The sequence below is a fragment of the Protomyctophum parallelum genome, assembly GCF_964188405.1.
Source record: "Protomyctophum parallelum genome assembly, chromosome: 18".
Taxonomy (NCBI): Eukaryota; Metazoa; Chordata; class Actinopteri; order Myctophiformes; family Myctophidae; genus Protomyctophum; species Protomyctophum parallelum.
Genome location: NC_139716.1, coordinates 37,744,717 through 37,766,149, shown reverse-complemented (window position 1 = coordinate 37,766,149; position 21,433 = coordinate 37,744,717). Strand labels below are relative to the sequence as shown.

At 41.9% G+C, this 21,433-nt stretch overlaps 1 protein-coding gene across 1 annotated transcript; it reads left to right on the top strand.

Annotated features, from left to right (window-relative positions):
- The first annotated feature begins 7,197 nt into the window (after positions 1-7,197).
- On the top strand, positions 7,198-17,691 carry slc3a2a (solute carrier family 3 member 2a). The gene is made up of 11 exons (XM_083788450.1): positions 7,198-7,310; positions 9,122-9,325; positions 9,965-10,155; positions 12,254-12,427; positions 13,230-13,324; positions 13,512-13,657; positions 14,656-14,765; positions 15,135-15,343; positions 15,702-15,779; positions 16,049-16,259; positions 16,733-17,691. The coding sequence occupies exons 2-11, from the start codon at positions 9,123-9,125 to the stop codon at positions 16,870-16,872; spliced, it is 1,557 nt and encodes a 518-aa protein (XP_083644576.1). The 5' UTR covers positions 7,198-7,310; position 9,122; the 3' UTR covers positions 16,873-17,691.
- The last annotated feature ends 3,742 nt before the right edge of the window (positions 17,692-21,433 follow it).

The window sequence follows — 21,433 nt, the reverse complement described above, 5'->3', positions numbered from 1 at the left end:
TAACATCCTCCACCCATCGTTTGTGAGATGGCGGCGCTGCTTTTTTCCAATTAAATAGTATCAGGCGTCTGGCAAGCAAAGAGGAGAACGCTATAGCTTCAGCCTGATGAGTTGGTATTTGTATTCCCTCTGGAGGGGCACCAAACAGCGCCGTTATTGGATTGGGATCTATAGTTGAGTTACAAATATACGAGAGAAGGTATTAAATATCTCTGTCCAAAATGTAGTCAATCTGGGACACGACCAAAACATGTGGCTAAGCGTAGCGGACTCCTGACCACACCTGGCACAGGCTGGATCTGAGTCTGGATAGAATGTGGCTAGTCTGCTAGGGGATAAATGTAGTCTATGTAAAACCTTAAATTGTAACAAACTAATGCATATTGAGGATGAGTGTACTAGTGAGACTGCCATCTGCCAGGTACAATCTGGTAAATCCATACCCAACTCCTCCTCCCATGCCCCCTTCACACGTTCAAGTGACGGGGAAGCCTGGAGCCACCCTCTGAATGCAGTCATATAGCCTAGAAATTATGCCCCTGTCAACCGGATCCCAACTCAAACACTCGTCTACCCAAGTACTTGGTGGAGTTGTCAAAGAGAAATACTTTCCAACGAAGCTACGTACTTGCAAATACCTAAAGAAGTTTGACTGTGAAATATTAAAACCCCGTTTCATTTGCTCAAAAGAAAGGAAGTGCCCATCCTTGAATAGATCTTTCACACATTTAATTCCCTTTCCATGCCACTGCTGAAATGAAGGGTCTGTCAGAGATGGAACAAAATTGCAGTTTGCCCGAATGGGGGAGGTGACAAGTGCCTTTTTAAGTTTGAAGTGGGTTCTGAACTGAGACCAAATCTTCAGGGAACCTTGAACAACTGGGTTATTTGTCTTTTGACGTTTACTTAGAGGTAATTGGGCACATATCAAAGAGCCCAGTGATACCGGACTACTTGCATGTTGTTCCATGCTCAACCACATCAGGGATTAATTCTCAGGTAGATTGAAGACCCAAAACATTAACATATGGATATTAGCTGCCCTGTAGTAATACAGATAATTGGGTAATGCTAGGCCACCCTCCTCCTTTCGTCGCTCTAGAAACTCTCTCCTTATGCGGGGCACTTTGCTATTCCAAATAAACGTAGATGTGTATTTATTAAGTTCCCTGAAAAAGGCCTTTGGGATAAATAATGGGATTGCCTGAAAAAGAAACAGAAACCTAGGCATAATAGTCATTTTTATCGAATTTATCCTACCAGCTAGCGATAATGGAAGTGCTGCCCATCTTTCCATGTCCTGTTTGGCTTTTCGGAGTGTAGTTTTGAATTTTTTGTCAAAAAGATCATTATATTTATGAGTAACACAGACTCCTAAGTAAACAAACCTGTCGCTAAACAACAGCCACTGCTCTAGTCGTTTGAACGATAGACAAGTTGAGGTAGGTGTTGTCGAGGTAGGTAGGTTGAGGTAGGTGTTGTAGTCGTTTGAACAATAGACAAGTTGAGGTAGGTGTTGTTGAGGTAGATAGGTTGAGGTAGGTGTTGTTGTAGTCGTTTGAACGATAGACAAGTTGAGGTAGGTGTTGTTGAGGTAGGTAGGTTGAGGTAGGTGTTGTTGTAGTCGTTTGAACGATAGACAAGTTGAGGTAGGTGTTGTTGAGGTAGATAGGTTGAGGTAGGTGCTGTTGTAGTCGTTTGAACGATAGACAAGTTGAGGTGTTGCATTGTTCAGCTGTGGTGTCGCTGCGTTTGGAGTTTTGTGGTTTCAGGAAATGGTTAATGGTGGAGAATAGTGTTTTGGAATTTCCTGGGTTGTCATTTATGATGTTTGAGTAGAACTGTGATTGTGCTTCCCTGAGGGAAGCACCGTTCGTGCCGTTCGTAGCATTCTTGACTCCATCCAGGGCTCTTTTCCCCGTTGCACTGTGAGCTGTTTGGCTCTTATGTAACGGCGTGATAAATCACGTCTTGTAAAGCCAGACGACACTATACCCAACTGGACTTGGAGTTCAAATGTCACGTGCACCTCCAGCAGCACCATCGCCACGGTTACACCGACGAGGCTTCTAGGAAAACACCAGAGATGTTTTTAAACGGTGTTCCCACATTTAAAGACTGGGTGTTAAGTTATATAATGTGTTGTGATTTTGGTTGACCCTGCACCCAAGTGGTCATGTCAGGTCAGTCTCCATCTAGTCTCTCTCTCCAGACAGACTGTTGACTCACGTCAACTAAAAGAGGGTACTTTATGCTGAATAAACAGAAAGGATTTGATTGGATCAGAGGGGACAGCTGACTGATTGAAAGAGGAAGCAACTGTTTGTCACAAAACAATGGAAATATGACCTTTGACATCAAAGAGACACAGCTCAATAGTGCAGTGTTGATTTCATCGACTGAAACTATGACGAGAAATGTTCTTTGGTTGTTATTTTTTCACTGGCAAAAACTAAATAAATAAATCACACCTGTGTGAAGTGAGGGGCGCTCTTTTATCATCGTACAGTACATCATCCTACATCATCTCATTCCGGCCAATCACAATTTGCGTCCTCACCTTCGTCATCAATGTTTGTGTTAATGTTTGTGTTTACACAAACACTCAAAATTGTCCATTCATTGTCAATTTAATGTTTGTGTTGGGACAAGAATTGGGTTACATACACCAAAAGCTGGACATATAGGAGGTGTTATCGCCCCTCAAAAACTAAGCTACGATGACTAAATCTAATTAAAATATATTGACAATTTCATCAACAGATACAAGAAATAGACTAAAATGTTAGAGAAGAGATCCAGTAGAACTAAAAGACAAGTCATTTTAGGTTTGGTTGCGCTCTGAAAATAGAGAGCAGATCTACAAGCTCACGAGTCTTGTAGATCGCTATTTTTGGCATGCAACCGAGTGTAAAACTAGAAAAAGTGCCCCTCAGGGCACAGGTCTCCATCAGGCCAGGTCAGGTTGTGGCATCCAGGGAGTGTGTGTGCAAAGTTTGGCATCGACCAGGTTAATTAACAGTGTAAAGTTGGCTGGTGATCAAAGCTCCAAGAAAGAACAGTTCAAAGTCCAGGAATGCAGGGGTTTTTATGATTATTTCCACAAACACCTAATAAATAGCAGTGCAGCATAATGAGCATATATACAGTGGGCCTATAGGCAGACAATGACAATAACACGAATAAAAATAACTTCAAAATCTTCAAAAACACTTGAAAAGCTGAACTAAATAAACACAACAAACTAAGAACTTGAGAAAATGTGCCCTGACAGCTCTCCCTTAGGGCCGATTCATACTCCTATTTTAGAGCCGAATAAAAGTCGGTTCGGCGCTGTAGAGCCTACAATTTGACGTCATTTGAGGTTCGGGGGGTTCCTAAAGTCGGCTCTTCGGTGCTACTGAAAATTTCTGACGCGCCGAAATCATTTCGGCACTACAGCGCCGAAACAGCGGTAAAATAGGAAATAAAGTAGTGAGCCACACCCAGAACACAGATTAGCAATTTACTGTCAATTAACTAATCTCCATATAGCTGATATCCTAAAAACCAGCAATACCATTATACCAAAAACGTGTACACCACTATAGGCTATACATCATATTTTAGACTTTAGATACCAATAATACACATAATATACCAAATACACTTTAAAATAATATTGCAAACAGCTACACCCAAACACTTCCAAGCCGCCCGGCATGATGATCATCGAAGAAGCTGTAAATTGTGTGCAGTGTCCCTACTATTGTCTATAGTCTATTGTCTATAGGTCTTGGGCTGCCCCGTGACAAACGGTGCCGGAGATTAGCTGTACGTACACAGATGGACGGACGGACACGTGGACAGACGTGCACACGGACGGAGTGCAAAACATACTCTCCCCAACCCATGCCTTCGGCTGGTGTCAGTGGTGGAGACAATCAGGTATTACGCTTACGGCACCATCAAGGCACCACCCAAATACATTTTAGTTGACTAAATCAATTGTAGATTTAGCCGACTAAAATCTTTTCAAAAGACTAAATCAACTAAATGCTGTCAAAATCAACACTAGAAAGGAGGTGTCATTCACCGTTGTTCCTTTTTCTCCTTTGTTTGAATTTGTTGATGACATTATTGTGTTTTTTTGATTGATTGAAATATGTTCTGTTGATGCATTGAATACATACAGTATAGGATCACAGTGGAAAGGAGTGTTATCCTTTTAGCCTTTACTGTCTGACTGTACCTCTGTGCTGTTTACATTCATGACTAATTATAAAAGTTTCCAATTCTGATCAAATGAGTGAATCATTCAACTTAATCTAATCTTAATCTAAGTAACAAACTGCCCTCCCACTCTGGGCGCTTTGGTGTAGACACATCAAAGCACATCAAAGCCTTCTACAGAAACCTAGGCGTTTGTAAAGATGATTTTAAACTGGCAATGGTAAGTAGTAAGTAACTGAGGAGGTGTACTAAACTAAGCCCTTCAACCCCACAATAGGGGTATCAATCGGGGGTATCAATAAACCTCTCCATCAAACAGGGACAGGTCACCCAAGATTTCAAACTGTCCAAAGTAACCCCACTGCACCAGAAAGAGGGCAAATTAGACCCCTGCAACTACTGCCCTATTTCTATTCTTAGCTCCATCTCGCAAGTGATGGAAAAATTAGACTATAAACAGGTTGAAAAGTATCTTGCCACAAAAAAGAATAATGTACGAATTTCAATCCGACTTCATCCCACTCCACTGACACATGCCTATTTGAGTGACCACATAAAACACGAGGTGGATGCTGGCAAATACTGCGGCATGGTCAAGCTGGACCTCTAAAACAACATTGACCCTAGTTGACTATGGTCACCAACCATGGCTCTGCTTACAAGCTCACAACACTTGTAGAACGGCTATTTTCCTTATTTGCTGTAGCCTTCAAAATAATGTATAGAACCTTTCTAAAGGGAAGTCACAAAGTGCTGCACAGAAGAAGAAGAAAACGATTACAGGGAAAGAAATGGAAACAAATCACAAATGTATGCAAATAGAAATGCAACAAACAAAAGCTGATGGTACAGAAATTCAACATGATAGTCTGTATAAGAAAAGATAAGGGAGGTTTAAGAAACCTTGTTTTATAATTGGAAGCCTATAAATATAAGCCTTGATACTATCACGTTCAGGTTTCAGGCTGCAGGCTTGTTGTTGGATATTAGTTGTTGTGACCTGAGATGATCGAGCGGTGCATTGTGAGCAGATATGGGTGAGATTGTGTGACCTAGCTGTACGGAAATGAAAACAGTGATGTTTTGATCTGCTGTGTGTGTGTGTGTGTGTGTGTGTGTGTGTGTGTGTGTGTGTGTGTGTGTGAGGGTGTGTGTGTGTGTGTGTGTGTGTGTGTGTGTGTGTGGACAGTACGTGTGCAGCGGAGGGGTAAACATGTTTTTACAGAAAGCCATGTAACACGATACCCCTCACGTCTGGATTTGGCTGTTAGTAGTTAGCAGACAGACGGACGGACGGACAGACAGACAGAAATCTACTTTTGGCCTGGTTCAGCCTGGTTCAGAGTAGACTTCAGAGTAAACTTGTGCGGATTTGTGCTGCAACTGCAAGTCTGAACAGATAAATAGATGGTCGGACGGACGGATGGACAAATTATAAGGACAACGTTGCCTATTTTCAACCTAATTAACATTGTCTCCATGGCTTCAAAATATACTCTGCCTCTCTATGGCTTCTCTGTATTCCTGTACAAAAGCGAATCACAACGTTTGTATAGGTTTCTTTGCTATACATGCATGCAGTCTAACCTGTTCTCTCTCTACACACTGTGGATGAACTCGTTTAGGCTGGCTTCAAAACAACTTGTTGATGAATTGAGTACATTATAGCCTAGGACCACAATGGAAACAAGTCCCTAGGACTGCGACGCATAGTGAGATTTGCTATATTTTCGCAGAATGCTTGCACCATCCAGAATAGGGAAGCTAGATAGGAATTAATGCAGTTAAATGTCTCATGCAGTTTATCTGCTCTGGGCAACCGAAAGCGTGTGTGTGTGTGTGTGTGTGTGTGTGTGTGTGTGTGTGTGTGTGTGTGTGTGTGTGTGTGTGTGGGGAGGGGATAATCTAATTTTATACTGACCTCATTGCCGCACTAGCTGACATCAACAACAAGGTGGCAGATCAGTTTGTGATTCTATTTAAGTTACTATTTTTACACACAGCTCATTTGACTACTAGCTAGGGTTCCCATTGCCATGCTGGCTTGCAGTGATGGAAAGTAAAGACTATACATTTACTTAAGTATGGTTAAAGTTCCTGCTACATACTTTGATTTCTATTCATTGTATTCACACTATTTTACTGCAGTGCTGCTGAGGCCCATTCTGAAAACTCCATGGTCTAAATCCTAAAATAGGTTTTTAAACCAAAATAACTATTCATGTTGCTCTAAAAACAACATGTACAGTAGGCTATATACTAGGTTTAACGGGTCTAAATTAAGGCTTAATCATAACAAGCAAACCCTCTTTATTAATGACATTTCTGTCCACCCACTGTGTCAGGACGAAACTCTCAGTTACAGACCTGTATGTGAAGGTTCCTTTGGTTGGTCCATGTGTTATAGACCCGTATAGGTCCATTTGGTTTAATACATTTGTTACACTCTCAGAGTTACAGACCTGTAGGCCTAAGGGTCCATTTGGTTACATCATGATAGAAGATAATTCCTTATCAAACTGATAGAATGATGACGTCTTCTGAACTTTGATCATGTGTTGCTGGCCGGTACTGTCTTGGACTACTCTTACATCAAATAGTGATAGCGCTGCAAATCTGCAAGTCTTTGAGATAATTGCTTTTTCTTTTAAAATGCTTCTGCACTGTAATGTAGCACTCTTATTTTTATTTAGTTATTTATTTTAAGTTTTATTTCCACTTGTTTTTTTTATTGATAATTCAAGGTTGTAGATCTGCCATATGCCCATATCACAGAATATTGTTTCTTTGCCACCATAAATCTGAGTGTTTGAGAGAGAGAGAGAGAGAGAGAGAGAGAGAGAGAGAGAGAGAGAGAGAGAGAGAGAGAGAGAGAGAGAGAGAGAGAGAGAGAGAGAGAGAGAGACATCTGATTGGTCCACGATGTCATGGTGGGCGGAGTTAACCGTGTCACAGCGATAAATAGTGAGTGCAGCCGGACGTAGCCTTTAGAAGAACTGCTCAAAAACACTGAAGGAAATTTAAAACGATATAAGATAAAAAGCCCTTTCTTCTTCTGAGAATTTTTAACACGGATTATTAACCTCATTCTCAGACAGGTAAATATATATTTTTATTTGACATGGAAATGGTTATGAAATTAAACGGATTTACTCTTTTTAAATGTGTATTTCTTTAACATGTGTTTATGAAGAGTGATCGAATTTACTGTCAATGACGCCGAGGATCGCGAGAGTTAACGTTAAAACAGATCTACATGCTATCGACGCGTCGCCCCGCGGCGCGTTGATAGCCTGTAGATCTGTTCTTTCGCGAAGATTTTAGCCTTGGGTTTATTTTCCTCGGATATAATTCAACAGGTGGCCGCGACCCTAAATAGTTTAATTATATATATATATATATATATATATATATATATATATATATATATATATATATATATATATATATATATATATATATATATATATATATATATATATATATATATATATATATATATATATATATATGTTTTAACTGGTGGGTGATTAATTATAATTAATTACAGAGTAATTAACATCATAATTAAAGTCACTCTGCTGTCCTTATATGTCGCGTTTCATGTCATGTCGTAGAAGTGTTTCATCAGCCAAGAAACAAACACGACGAGGATGTACCGAAACGGGTGTCCCTATAGAACTGTGTTACCCGGATGCTATGAATTCTCTTGTAAATGGAGATGTAAAGAAGATGCAACAGTTATTGTAGTTTTTAGATTCGTATACTGATGCGTAATAACGATAGTAACTGTTGTATTCTATCTTCAGGTCCTATTAGTGGTTACAAGTGGAACGAAACTCATTTGGAGTGAAAATAAGTGTATTCCCATTTGGAATTTGGTAAACGGGAAGTGGGGAAACAGCGACACCTAGGCGGGGAAAGATTCCATACAATAGAGAATGCAATAGAAAATGGATGACAATAAAAATAAATTGGTTAAGGACTGCATTGATAATGGCTTGTCAAGGATATTTAGAAGTACTCGGTGTTTTATGTAAAAGTAGTCAAATGTAGAACTACTCTGTTACAAGTCAAAGTCTTCTAGGGCCTAGGCCAGGGGTGAGCAACTTTGACGATGGAGAGGGTCACTATATTGCACATTACTGTCTTATTTGAATTTAAATCCTGAATTATGTTTTGCTATTTTTTTTTATTTGAATCCTGAAAAGTAAAATTTACATCAATAAGTAAGATACACATCAATAAAAGCCAATAAAAATGAAGCTCACCAGTTTAATTCCCATGCTTCATTGGACCTCCTCCACAGCTGGTTTTGATTAAAGAACTACTCCCGTTTTTAATCCAATTCAAGGTGACATTCGACGTCAGACAATGTATTGTTTTAAACTTAATCATCACGCTAAAATATGTGTAGGCCTAGGCTAGGTTAGAAATAATCCGCTGTCTTTTCCCAATGTCTCCGTCACTTTGTTTACAAACGAAATTCACGTGCAGACTTTGAGACCCATAGCCTGGAGGGATGCAACGCTCTGATTGGTTCAGAAACTTCAGAGCCAGTGTTTCAGGCTGAAACTTCTTAATAAAATGACCACCATTTCCGTTGCCCTACACCTTTTAATACTGCTCATTAAGCTACTAATTTAGACTGTAGTATAAAGCGGGTCATCTTTGCAAATCAATAAAATATTAGTATTCTACCTGAGGGCGACATTAAGTGAAGGCCGGGCCGGCAGTTGTCCATGTGTGGCCTAGGCTATACTTACTGTATTTTACCAATAACATGCAACCTTAATTCCCACACAGTGACTTTCTTTCTCTGCCAAAACCAGAATGCAAATTAACCGTGTGTGTGTCTCTGCCTGTCTCTCTCTCTGCCTGTCTATCTGCCTGTCTGTCTCTTTCTCAGCATGAGCAAGGACGCGGAGGTCGACATGAAGGAGGTGGAGCTTAACGAGCTGGAGCCGGAGAAGCAGCCAATGACGGGAGATGGGCCCGCCTCCGGGGGCGGGGCCGAGCAGAACGGGAACGTCAAGCTGAAGGTTCCCGACGACGAGGTCAAGTTCACCGGCCTGAGCAAGGAGCAGCTGATGAAGGTGGCCGGGACCCCGGGGTGAGTGTCTCTCCACTCCACGAGCGCTCTCAAATGCGTGCACAGAAGTTGTATCATCGGGGGAAAAAAGTCATGGTCTACACACGACAATTCGGAAAGTTACAAGCTGTTATTGAGACCTCGCTCCGGAAGCCGTTTTCCAGGGGGAGGGACTTTGGCAAATAATTGTTTAGCTTTGCATGTCTTAAACTTGCATAACGTGCAATAAAAACTGCAAAGCATTCATGTGTGTTAAAGGGGAGAAATCACGAGCTTTGTCTGAAGGTCAGGAAACGAGACTTCTGAGTGTCGTCCTGGTCTCCTGGATATGCATCGGGTGTGCCAACGGTGGACGGCCACATATTATGTGCTCAAAATTAGGACAGAATTGGCGTAGGTTAAAGTAGGTTTTGCTGGACAGAGGCCGGACCCTCCTTCACCTGGGTGAAATAAATCGTCACAAATTTACAATGCACTCGCTTCATTGTCAATGGCATTGACAAAACAAACATTGAACTAAAGACAAACATTAAACCTGTATATAGGAGGGGCTAGCGCCCCTCAAAAAAGAATATCGTCATATCCCCAAACGGGTATGGAGTCGGACTAGTATAGTATAATTCCCCATGCTAAACCTGTGTGTTTTCTTCTTCCTCCTAGGTGGGTTCGTACCCGCTGTGCGCTGCTGGTGCTCTTCTGGCTGGGTTGGGTGGGCATGCTGGCGGGCGCCATCGTGATCATCGTCCAGGCACCGCGCTGCAAGGACATCCCCGAACAGAACTGGTGGAACGAGGGAGCGCTCTACCAGATCAATGACCTGGAGGCCTTCACCGGGGACGACGGCATCAAAGGTACGACCGACCGCCGTAAAGTAGTGCTGTGGAGCTTTTAGATCTGCTTTTTTCAGCATGCAACCAAGCATAATAAAATGACTTGTCTTTCAGTTCTACTGGAACTCTTGTCCACTAGTCCCTCACTAACATTTTAGTCTAGTTTTTATTTGTTGACAAAGTTGTCAATATATTTAGTCTTATTTGTTATCATAGCTTCGTTATTATTTAGGTTTTGTTTAGTTTTGGTCGGTGAAAAAAGGTAGTCGACGAACATTTCTCGTCGTAGTTTTAGTTTTTAGTTGCACAATTATTACAATTAATCGAAAAGATTAGATCTAGATTCGGACACCTGTGCGATCCCATTTCTAAATTTGAGCAAGAATGGCACAGAACTAGTTGGCTGTCTACAGTAAATTCATTTTAGTTACTCTTGTGTTTTTGCTACAAGAGAGAGACTTTAAGAGTGGATTAAGTCGAGCGTGTTGATGTTGCTGTTGGCTCCAGGTGACACATTTTGAACGTATTAATGTTCAGCAACTACAGACTAAAGACAATAAATATTGCCATGGAAAACAAAAGAGAATCGTGAGAGTCGGGATCTCAATGCTTGTGGAGGAAAACCGAGATTCACATTTCCCAACTCGGTCTGTGGGGGGTTTACAAATGGACCTGTGAACGCTCCCTGTGGTTACATTGTGTATCCCCCTCGGTAGTGGCTCACACTAGGGCTGGGTGGCTGGGTGGCTGTTCCATTAGTGTTTTAGTTTCAAGGACCCCCCATAACTCTGAGAGTGTACAAATGGAACCCACACGCTCACGTTTTGAGCACTTAGAAATAAAACAAGGCCGTGAGTCTCTGACAGAGTAATCTCTGTACACCGCAGACGGGATTAAGTGTGTCACACACACACACACACACACAGGCATGTGACCAGCGGTCTACTCTCTGGTTGCCCCTGGTAACCGCTGACTGGTCTCAGCCGACCCGAAGGGACTGTAGGATTTATTTGAACAAAAGGAGCACATTTAGCATGAGTCACTGCTTCTGTGTACACACACACACACACACACACACACACACACATAGTCAACTACTCGGCTTGTGGGGTTTATATTGTGTGTTCTCTCCACAAGGTTACAGGGTATCATTGGTAGACGGTAACAAAGTACACATACTAAAGTACTGTACTTGATTACCGGTACAAATTAAAATTGAATTCATTTTTTTTAGTCCACTACACTACAATTAATTGAAAACTTTACTTACTTTGTACACAATACATTCTGTACATTAACCAATTATTAAGTCCCTGGCACGAACTTGGCTTCGTGGCCAAAAATAAGGCATATTAGTTCTGGATGTCCTTGGCTTGACATGGAAAAGTGTGTGTGTGCAGCAGAGCAGAGGTAGCATGAGTCTAGTCATGTGCAACAGGCCTGTGAGAGGAGGGGATCGTATTCTATCAGGGTGCGGTGGGGGGGGCAGAACAGCTCCATGCACTAGTCTTAAAACGTGAGGGGATCATATTTCATCAGGGGAAGCACACTCTGAAGCATGTGACTGAATGTGTTCTTCACTCCACTTCCACCCACACTGGAGGGGACTGGCTCACGTGTTGCATGAATGGAGAGACACACTATACATGTCCACGCAAGTCAGGAACATGGCAGGGGAGCTAAGAAAACTAGTCTTTAGTCCACTAATACAACAGTGGTTCCCTAAACGTTTGCCAGCTGGGACTTCCAAACCAATGAAAATAGCAGATCTACAAGCTCACAACGTGCCACTTCACGGCGTGTTGTGAGCTGATAGATCGGCTATTTTCACTTCTAATTTATGGAATGTATGGCGCTTTGGAGTTGCTTTTATTTCAGTATAGTGTTGTCTTTGCACGTTTCTGCTTGTGTGCCAAGATACTTTTTATTTCATTCAACAGAAAAGTGCACTTTGAAATGAAGCATTGCACTTTTGAGTTGCTTTTTTATTCGTTAGGACTTCCATGTTTTGAAACTTTATGCTTATCCATTACATGTCGGAAGCTATAATGTCAACTACCATTGGCAATAGACTGCTTTATTTACGCTTTATTTACTCTTTCTTTCTTTCTCTCTCTAGGCGTGGAACAGAAGTTGGACAGTCTGAACCAACTGAAAGTGAAGGGTCTGGTCCTGGGACCTCTCCACACGGTCCAGGCGGACCAGGCCAGCACTCTGGACATGAAGAGCATCGACCCCAAGCATGGCTCGGAGCGGGACCTGGTCGCGCTGCTGGAGAAGGCTCACAAGAAGGGTAAAACTGTCAAACTTATTCATCGGAATGGTTCATTTAGCAATCCGTTTGGAGAAAGCGCGATGTGTCACAGTTTGTCTTGAAAGACCCATGTCTCTGTGATGTCCCTCGAGCAGGGTTTTTGTCGAAAAATGTTAGACTACCTTTTTTCACAGACGAAAACTAAATAAACTAAGCTATGATGACTAAGACTAAATGTATTGACAATTTCGTCAACAGATAAATACTAGACTAAAATGCTAGGAAGGGACTAGTGGACAAGAGATCCAGTATAAGTCATTTACAAAATCAGCCATTACGACGGCGTCAAGGCTCGCCAAATCACATTTTGTTCGACTAGTAGAGTTCGACCTTTAAATTTAGTCGACTAAAATCTTATGAAATTTAGTCGACTAAAACTTGACTAACGCTAAAACATTCCAGTTGACTAAAATGTGACTAAAACTAAATGAAAACTATTCAATATCACTAAGGTGACCTTCACACCAAAAAGCTTTACTGCGATTTAAAAAAATCCTGCTACACATTGTCTCTGAATAACTATTCAGAGACTATGAGTAAAGTGGAAATTTGCTGCCAAAAACAACACTGCCCTCGAGGTATTTCCGTGGTGTCGATTAATGAGAAATTCATTCATAAACTGTTTTAATTCATGTTTTAATTTGTGTTTGTCCCGCCCAGGTTATCTCTGTGGTGTGTGTGAATGACTAATGCATTAATTGACGTTTTAATTAAACGGTTTATATCTCCGTGGTGTGTGTGTGAATGAACTAATGCTTTAATTGATGTTTTAATTCAACAGGTATCTCCGTTGTGTTGGACGTCACACCTAATTACCCAGGAACCGACGGCTGGTTCTCCGCCACCGATCTGCCCGCCGTCCTGGATCAGGTCACGGTACGTAACGGCACGTAGGAAAGAAACGCATTTTATTACCATGTTCACATATATATATATATATATATATATATATATATATATATATATAGATATGTGTCGCCATGTTAAAATATATAATATGCCCATGTTAAAAACAAAAAAACTAGTTGTGACCAACACACGCTGTGCCTCCTCGCTCCTCTAGGAGGCAGCAGGGTTCTGGATGGCCACGGGCGTGGATGGCATCAAGGTCAAGGGCCTCGGCCTGGCCTCTGCCTCTCCTGATTGGTCCAAGCTCCAGGCCGCCATCCAGGCCAACCGCACCGACGACGACAAGAACGCCAAGAAAAAGTACGTATTTCTTCACAATGAAGCGTTTCCACTGAAAATTAATTGGTTCAGAACCCTGAAAGTGTGTACGGAACTGGAACCAACAAATGGCCGCCGGTTCTGTGAAAGCACTGACGTTCCAAGAATCTAGAACGGAACCAGTTCTAGGACCACCGTTGTTTTGGTGGAAAATGACACTTTGAGACCCAATGGTGTAAGAATGTTTCCCAAACTTTTTCCATGTCAAGGACCCCCAAATTGACACTAATTAGCCCCCCATTTGAAAAGATATGCCAGGGACCCCCATAAGAGAAGATGATTACGGCTCTAGCAGTGATTCTCAACCCGTTTAATTTCAAGGACCTGCATTAGTCTACGGACCCCCATTTAATGGAATTCATGTCTCTGGGACCCCCAATTTATACTGTACTGTACATGTCCTGAAGTTGCAATTGTTTGTCTCCAACCAGGAGTCGTTTTGAAGTTCTCCTGTCTGACTGGTTGGGTGGAGACAGACAGTGTGTGTCTGTGTGGGACCGTTGGGGGGGGGGGGGGGGGGGGGGCAGAGATAAAAGACATTCCAGCGCAGTGAGGGGTCTTTTTCTTTTTCTGTTTTTCTTCATGTTTTGGGGTGTGGTGGTGGATTAGTGGGTCAGTCCATTGTGACTGCGGAGGTTCATGTTAGGCTGCCATCTTGTGGTAACATTGGGCATTGTAAACTAGAATAGGTCTGCAGCAACTATCGATTGTCATCTTTGCGATAGTTGTATTCATTGCTTTTTTATTGATCGAATGATCACAAAGCACTCTTTTAAAATTGTCTTTTATATATCCAAAATATTTATCAATTGAACTTAAACCCAAGAGAAATATAGAAATAAGACTGGCCAAAATAACAGCTGTACCAACATAAATGCACTTGAAGACCGCATTAATAAAGAACAACACCCTCTCAGGTTGCTAATGGGAGTGGTAGAGGGACATATAGTTAACATTCTCTCTCTCTCTCTCTCTCTCAGGTTGCTAATGGGAGTGGTAGATGGCCAGACAGCAGAACAGGTGTCTCTCCATCTCAACACCTCCGGGGTGGACCTGCTCCTCTCTGACCTGCTCGTCACCAACACTGGAGGTACGTAGGAATGGTTCATACTGGCTGCAATTGATAAGAACATACTGGGGATTATAGGTTGTCGATAACATTTGAAGCCAGCTAGTGCTGCACCATTCTCACTGCCTGAGCATCTCAAGCTGGCAAACTCGGTATCCTCTTTTAGATCTCGGTTAGAAACTCACCTTTATTGCCATTTTTATTACCTTTTTATGAAATGTTGTATTGTGTTTGCATATTTTTACTGCTATTATTATCTGTAAAGCACTTTGTAAACTTGTTTTTGGTGCTATATAAATAAAGTTATTATTATATTTTTGCTCAAATTTAGAAATGAGATCGTATAGGTGTAACAGGTGTGTTCTGGGTGTAATCTCTCTCTCTCTCTAGGCAAGGAGCGCATCAAGGCCGTGGACGTCCTTCTAGCAGACAGCAGTCAGACTGCCGTGGCCTGGGGTCTGGGTGCCGGTAACGAGGACCACCTGTCCAAGGTGGCGGCGGGGACCCCCGGCCTGGTCCAGCTGTACCAGCTGCTGCTGCTCACGCTGCCCGGGACCCCCGTGTTCATGTACGGAGACGAGATCGGACTGCAGGCTCAGGTGGGTTTATTGAGGCAGTGGTGGGAAAACGTTACTCTCATTTCTTCGTACTTGAGTAAAAGTAGCAATACTACAAGTTCTAGGAAACACAGAATGGGGGGACATAATTATTTCCACAGAACAACTCTAAGGTAGATTAATGACATAGTAAAATGAGTGGAATTCCCCATGGTTACATGCCTACATGAGCACATTTCTATGTAGGTGCGAAAGGCTTGGAATTGAGTCACTTTAGGCTTTAACAGCTCTGAGGGAAAGACGTTTTCTGACTTTTTGTGTTTTTTGTTGACTTTGTAGTATATTATATATATATAATAAATAATTAACAGTATATTGAATGATGTTCTGTCCTCAACAGGGTGATAAATCTCCCGTGATGCTTTGGGACTCAGAGGAGACCCCGGCCGAGGGCACCACTGTCAACGAGACCGCTGAGGTGTGTGTTTGTGTGTGCGCATGCCTAGTTTACTACTTACTAGTTTTTTCTTTTAAATAATAGTTGTACCTTTAAAAACTGTACATTGGCGACTATAATTATAATCCATCTCATCTGGAGGCCTACAAAAACGGGAAAATCATTTTATTTATTTATTATCAACTAGTACCAAGACGGTCGACTAGTGGATTTACTAGTTGAATAGTCGACTAGTTGCTTAAAGCCCTATAGAACCCTGTTTACAAACCATGTGATCTTTCTTTTTGCAGGCGGAGCGGGTGGAGAGGGCATCCACGCGCAAGTGGTTCAAGACCCTGAGCGACCTGCGGGGGAAAGAGCGCTCCCTGCTGCACGGAGAGTACGCTGCACTCTCCTCTTCGCCATCCTCCATGGTCTTCCTCAGGCGGTGGGACCAGAGCGACCGCTTCGTCTCTGCCGTCAACTGGGGCTCCGCTGACGTGCCCGTCGCTCTGGACACAGGTAATGTGTAGTTTGAGTTAAGAATTCTCTGGACACGGGTAATGTGTAGTTTGAGTTAAGAATTCTCTGGACACGGGTAATGTGTAGTTTGAGTTAAGAATTCTCTGGAGACGGGTACATGTTGTTCCAGGGACCCTCACAGAAGCAAATATAAAACATTGTTCGATCTGAAAGAAACGCAAGATTTGCGCCACATTTTCACAATCTTTCAAAAATAGCATTTACAACGATAAAACTCTGAGAATGTACAGAATGGTCCAATTTGTACACTCTCAGAGTTTACAGACCTGTTGTGGTTATCGGGGCCATCTCTTTATTAGTTTCAGGTAATATTATTGTTCGTCATTCATTTTGTATGGTCGTGGCAACCTGTTTTAATCTGGACAAAAATGTCCTCCACAAGCCAGCAGGGCGATGATGATTGATGACAGCTGGTCAGATATTAACTCCTGTGTCTCCTCTCTGTCTTGCAGCTAAACTGGGTTTGCCAGAACAAGCCAAGGTGAAGGTGTCCTCAGATCCAGCGTTGGAAGTAGACTCCTTGCTGGAGCTCAACAAGTTCACCCTGAAACCGGGCCAGGCGTTGCTGCTGCACTTCCCCTACGTTGCCTAGAGTTTGCCACAAACACAATGCAGGGAGACTAGACTAGACTAGAGTAGAGAGAAAGTCCTGCACACGTCTCCCTGTTGTAGAAAATGTATGGGCTTTTTTTTTTAGATGAAAACAAACGTTTTATTTCAGGTTATTAAGTCAGGACTAGAACATTAAATTAAATGTAAGCCAGTGTTAAGATTAATTCAAATGAGTATGTTTTGAGATGACATGACTACGGTCCGTAGTCTACGGATGGGTTATAAGTTCATGACTGAGTGAGTTTTGGTAGGCGAGGAAAGCAGAGTTTGTTTAAAAGAGTTCGACACAATTCTGTATTCAAAAGAAAATTGTCTTTCGTGCTACATATTGCAGTCATGAGAGTTTTACTGTGATTTTTTTTTTTTTTATTATTTTTAAGACATTCCATTTCTTATTCTTGAGGGCATTTCTTCTCAGAGTGAACCCCTTTTCTTTGTTTTTATTTTTGACCATTTTTCGTTTTCGGTGTGACAATTTTTACACGGTTGTATGACATTAGTTATGTTACATGTCACAGAGGAAAGATGGAAGATTATTCTTTTTGTTTTTATTGGAGAATTAACAAAGATTTAAATGTTTTCAAGAAACAAAATGGCAAAGAAAAAACATTTTAAAGGTTGTAAACGAAACATTTTAAAGATCACGCGTGTGTGCGTATTCACGGCTGACGATGTGTCGACATGCTGTGTGAAATGTTCTTATGTTTGGCCACTGGTTAATACTGTGATGTCATGATGTCCTGACTGTAAGCTGAAGTCTGATTGGACGATACAAACATAAAAGTTATGATGGCATCAACTACTGACTCCTGTGTGGTTTATGAATATGTACCACTTATGATCCATTTTAACACCTTTTTGGTGTTTTAAGCATTATGTTATACTTTAGCTATTCAAAAATGGCAGATTTACAAGCTCGTAGCCTACGAGCTTGAGCTTGTAGGTCTGCTATTTTTTTTAAATCGTGAATGTGGCGCAAATCTTTGAATATATATATAATTTCAGAGCGAACGTTTTTTTAACTAAAATCTTTGCTAATGGGGGGGGGGGGAAACTCAGCATTTATTTATTTGTAGGTCTAAATGGGTTAAACAACAAAGTGAACAACAAATGAACAGTTTCGAACTGCACCTAACAATGACACATGATGACATTTTATGATGTCTGTGGAAAAAAAAGAAAACACACGTGTGTGTGTGTGTGTGTGTGTGTATATAGCCTCATAACTCAATTTTTAGGTTTTTTATTTATTTTTCCATAAATCAGTGCTATTAAACACCCTTTGATTGATTGAAATATTTATTAACAGTTTGCAGAATGGTTACATTTAACATGAAAGCACAACTCAATAAAAAGACTGTTACTGTTGACGACACACTGATAAAGAATTACACTTGTTTACAACATATTCCACCATTTTCAATTCATCAGAACATTTAGAGATGTACAAATATACACTTCTATTAAAGGAAATCATGTAAGGAGGTAAAAAAGGAAAATAAACAAACGGTAAGGGGGAGGGGGGATTCAGATTTTACGGAGGCCAGTTTCGAATTACAGCCGTCAATAGGTGCCCTTTGAGAGCGGTTTTGAAGGAGTCAAGGGATTTGCATGTCTTAATGGCTGTTGGTAGGGCGTTCCACATTTTGGTGGCATAGGAGCGAAATTAATTTAGTCCCTTGTTTGTGCCCCAATCTGTACATGGTTTGTTGAACTCCCTCTGGTGTTGTGGGTGTGAACTTTGTTGACATTGAGGAAGTATTTAGACACATAGGTACATGGGTATCTTGGTGGTGGTGTATCGAATCTTGTAGACCAGGCCCATTGCAAGATGCTGTAGCCTACTTTGACGTCAACTCTAAGCCATTCCAGCCTGTAAAAGTGGGAAGGGGTTCGGGGAGTGAGGCCAAGTAGTAGCCTGGCCAGTTTGTTTTGGGAAGTCTGGAGCCTAGTTTTAATGGCCTTTGAGGTGCTGTGGTACCAAGAGGTGCATACATAGTCAAAGAAACCTTGTATGAAGGCTCCTGTTAGGGTCTTCAAGGTGTTTTTGTTGACCAGTGAGGAGATCCTTAAAATGAATCTTATTCTTTGGTTGACTTTTTTGATTATGTTCCTCCAGGATGGACACTTATTGTGTGTTAATATTGTCACCCACTCTAACCAAGAGTGTGGGGGGCAGTGTTCCGTTCACCTCTACCATCTGTTCTCTCCCGATTGCATCGAGCTCACTGATGTTCTATCAAAACCAATTGCTTGTTAACCAGTATGGAGTGGTTCACAGCAGTGTCAAAAAGCCTTTTGGAGGTCCAGCTTGACCATGCCACAGCATTTGCCAGCATCCACATCATGTTTGATGTGGTCACTCAAATAGAGGAGGCATGTGTCCGTGGAGTGGGATGTTCTGAAGAAGGATTGGAATTCGTACATTCATAGACCACTTTCGAGATGGAGCTAAGAATAGAAATAGGGCGGTCTAATTTGCTCCCTTTCTTGTGCAGGGGGTTCCTTTGGCAAGTTTTAAATCTTCAGGGACCTGTCCCTGTTTGATGGAGAGGTTTATTATGTGTAGGCTACACAAGATGTTAGTTTGATCCTTGTAGCGTTTAAAATTAGATTGAGTCGATAATAATTGTTGTGGCTCTTTGTTGGTTCCAAACATTTCTACCATAGCCAACAAACCCACTGATGCACCTAGGGGCTATGGATGTACGCAGGTCAAAGAAACACATTGTCCACAGGTTCAATGTCATTTTTGGTTTGTATTTACTTTCCTTTAAAGTGCAGTGATGGTACATTACAAACAGCTCCTTCTGGCATTTATATCTTCTGTGTTGTCTGTCTGGTAAAAACTGGTTTGTCCACCAGGTGCATGCCGCTCCCCAATCACCCAGGCCCACATATGCTCTCCATCAATCAGTTAGGCCTGGGGAGGTGCCCTTGGTGTCCAAACAGTGATTCAAATACATAATAGGGGAAAAAATAGAGTCTGCAACACTGGTATGAAAAACTCAGCTCCACTGGTTTATTTGATTCAACGTTTCCATCCCTTAGGATCTTCTTCAGGAATAGTGTGACAGGGAATGGGTGTGTACCTATATACAGGAAGGGGTACAACTGATTGGCTCTAACGATGGGTGGTGACTCATGCCACCTAAGCCCAAACCAATTAGCCAGTTTCCAATGTCACAATAATAATAATAAACATGACAGGTTTAAATATACAAAAATACAACAGGTACAGAATGTGTACACAATATGCAATATTTAAGCACAATAATACACATTGATTTCAGGATAGGACACATAGGACACACATTTCATACCAGTGTTGCAGACTCTATTTTTTCTCTTGTACTGCCTTTTGTCTAGCACCTGGGCTAGAGTGGAGGTGCATGCTCTATTTCCTTTGTTTCAAATACATAATAGCCCATCAAACCAATACCCAATAATGCCAAATGATAACTACAACAATTGTGATAATAATAATAATAACTAGAAAAAGTGCCCTTCTGGGCACAGGTCTCCACCAGGATAGGAATGTAGGACATTGCAGCTTGCCTTCATCTGGTGGTTGGATAAATTTTGTTTGAAACTGAGCACTCCTGTGAACTTTGGTGGGGAGAGTGTGTGTGTGTGTGTGTGTGTGTGTGTGTGTGTGTGTGTGTGTGTGTGTGTGTGTGTGTGTGTGTGTGTGTGTGTGTGTGTGTGTGTGACTGTGTGTGTGTGTGTGTGTGTGTGTGTGTGTGTGTGTGTGTGTGTGTGTGTGTGTGTGTGTGTGTGTGTGTGTGTGTGTGTGTGTGTGTGTGTGTGTGTGTGTGTGTGTGTGTGTGTGCGTGTGCGTCCGTCTGTGTACAGCTAATATCCGGCACCGTTAACCCGGTAAATGCCAAGTTTTGCACACACACTCACTGGATGCCAACGATGAACCTCAATAATCATGTGTTCAAGACAGATCTGTCCGATATTTCATATTCCATCCTAATTGGCTAGCATTGGCTTTCAAAGTTTGCAGGATTGGCCCCGTTTTGAACAAAATGCCTCAAATCATGAACGCAGCGTGCAATTTACCTGAAATCTTTCACAGACTTTCCTACTATAGGCTAAGGAATATATCCCACCCTTTTCACATTGGCCACAGGTGGATTTTTGCAAAACACATTTTTGGAACAAAATGCCTCATCATCCAATGGTCATCGAAGGCATAAGAAGAAATGGCACCCTTTTCATATTGGCCTATTATAGCATCACCAGGAGGCCACAACCTGACCTGCCCTGGTGGAGACCTGTGCCCCGGGGCACGTTATTCTGCATTTGGACCACAGACCGGCACCATGATGAAATTTAGCCTTTCAGAACCAAGACTTTGAATATTTTGTCGCTTAATAATTTGTCCACAATTCCATGCTGGACCAGTGGTCCCTCAAGGACCACTTTTTGGACCACTGGTGGTCCTCGGACCACTGGGTTGTACTGGGGACCACCTGGGACCCCCTCAAGGACCACTGGTGGTCCCCGGACCACTGGTTGAAAACCACAGCTGT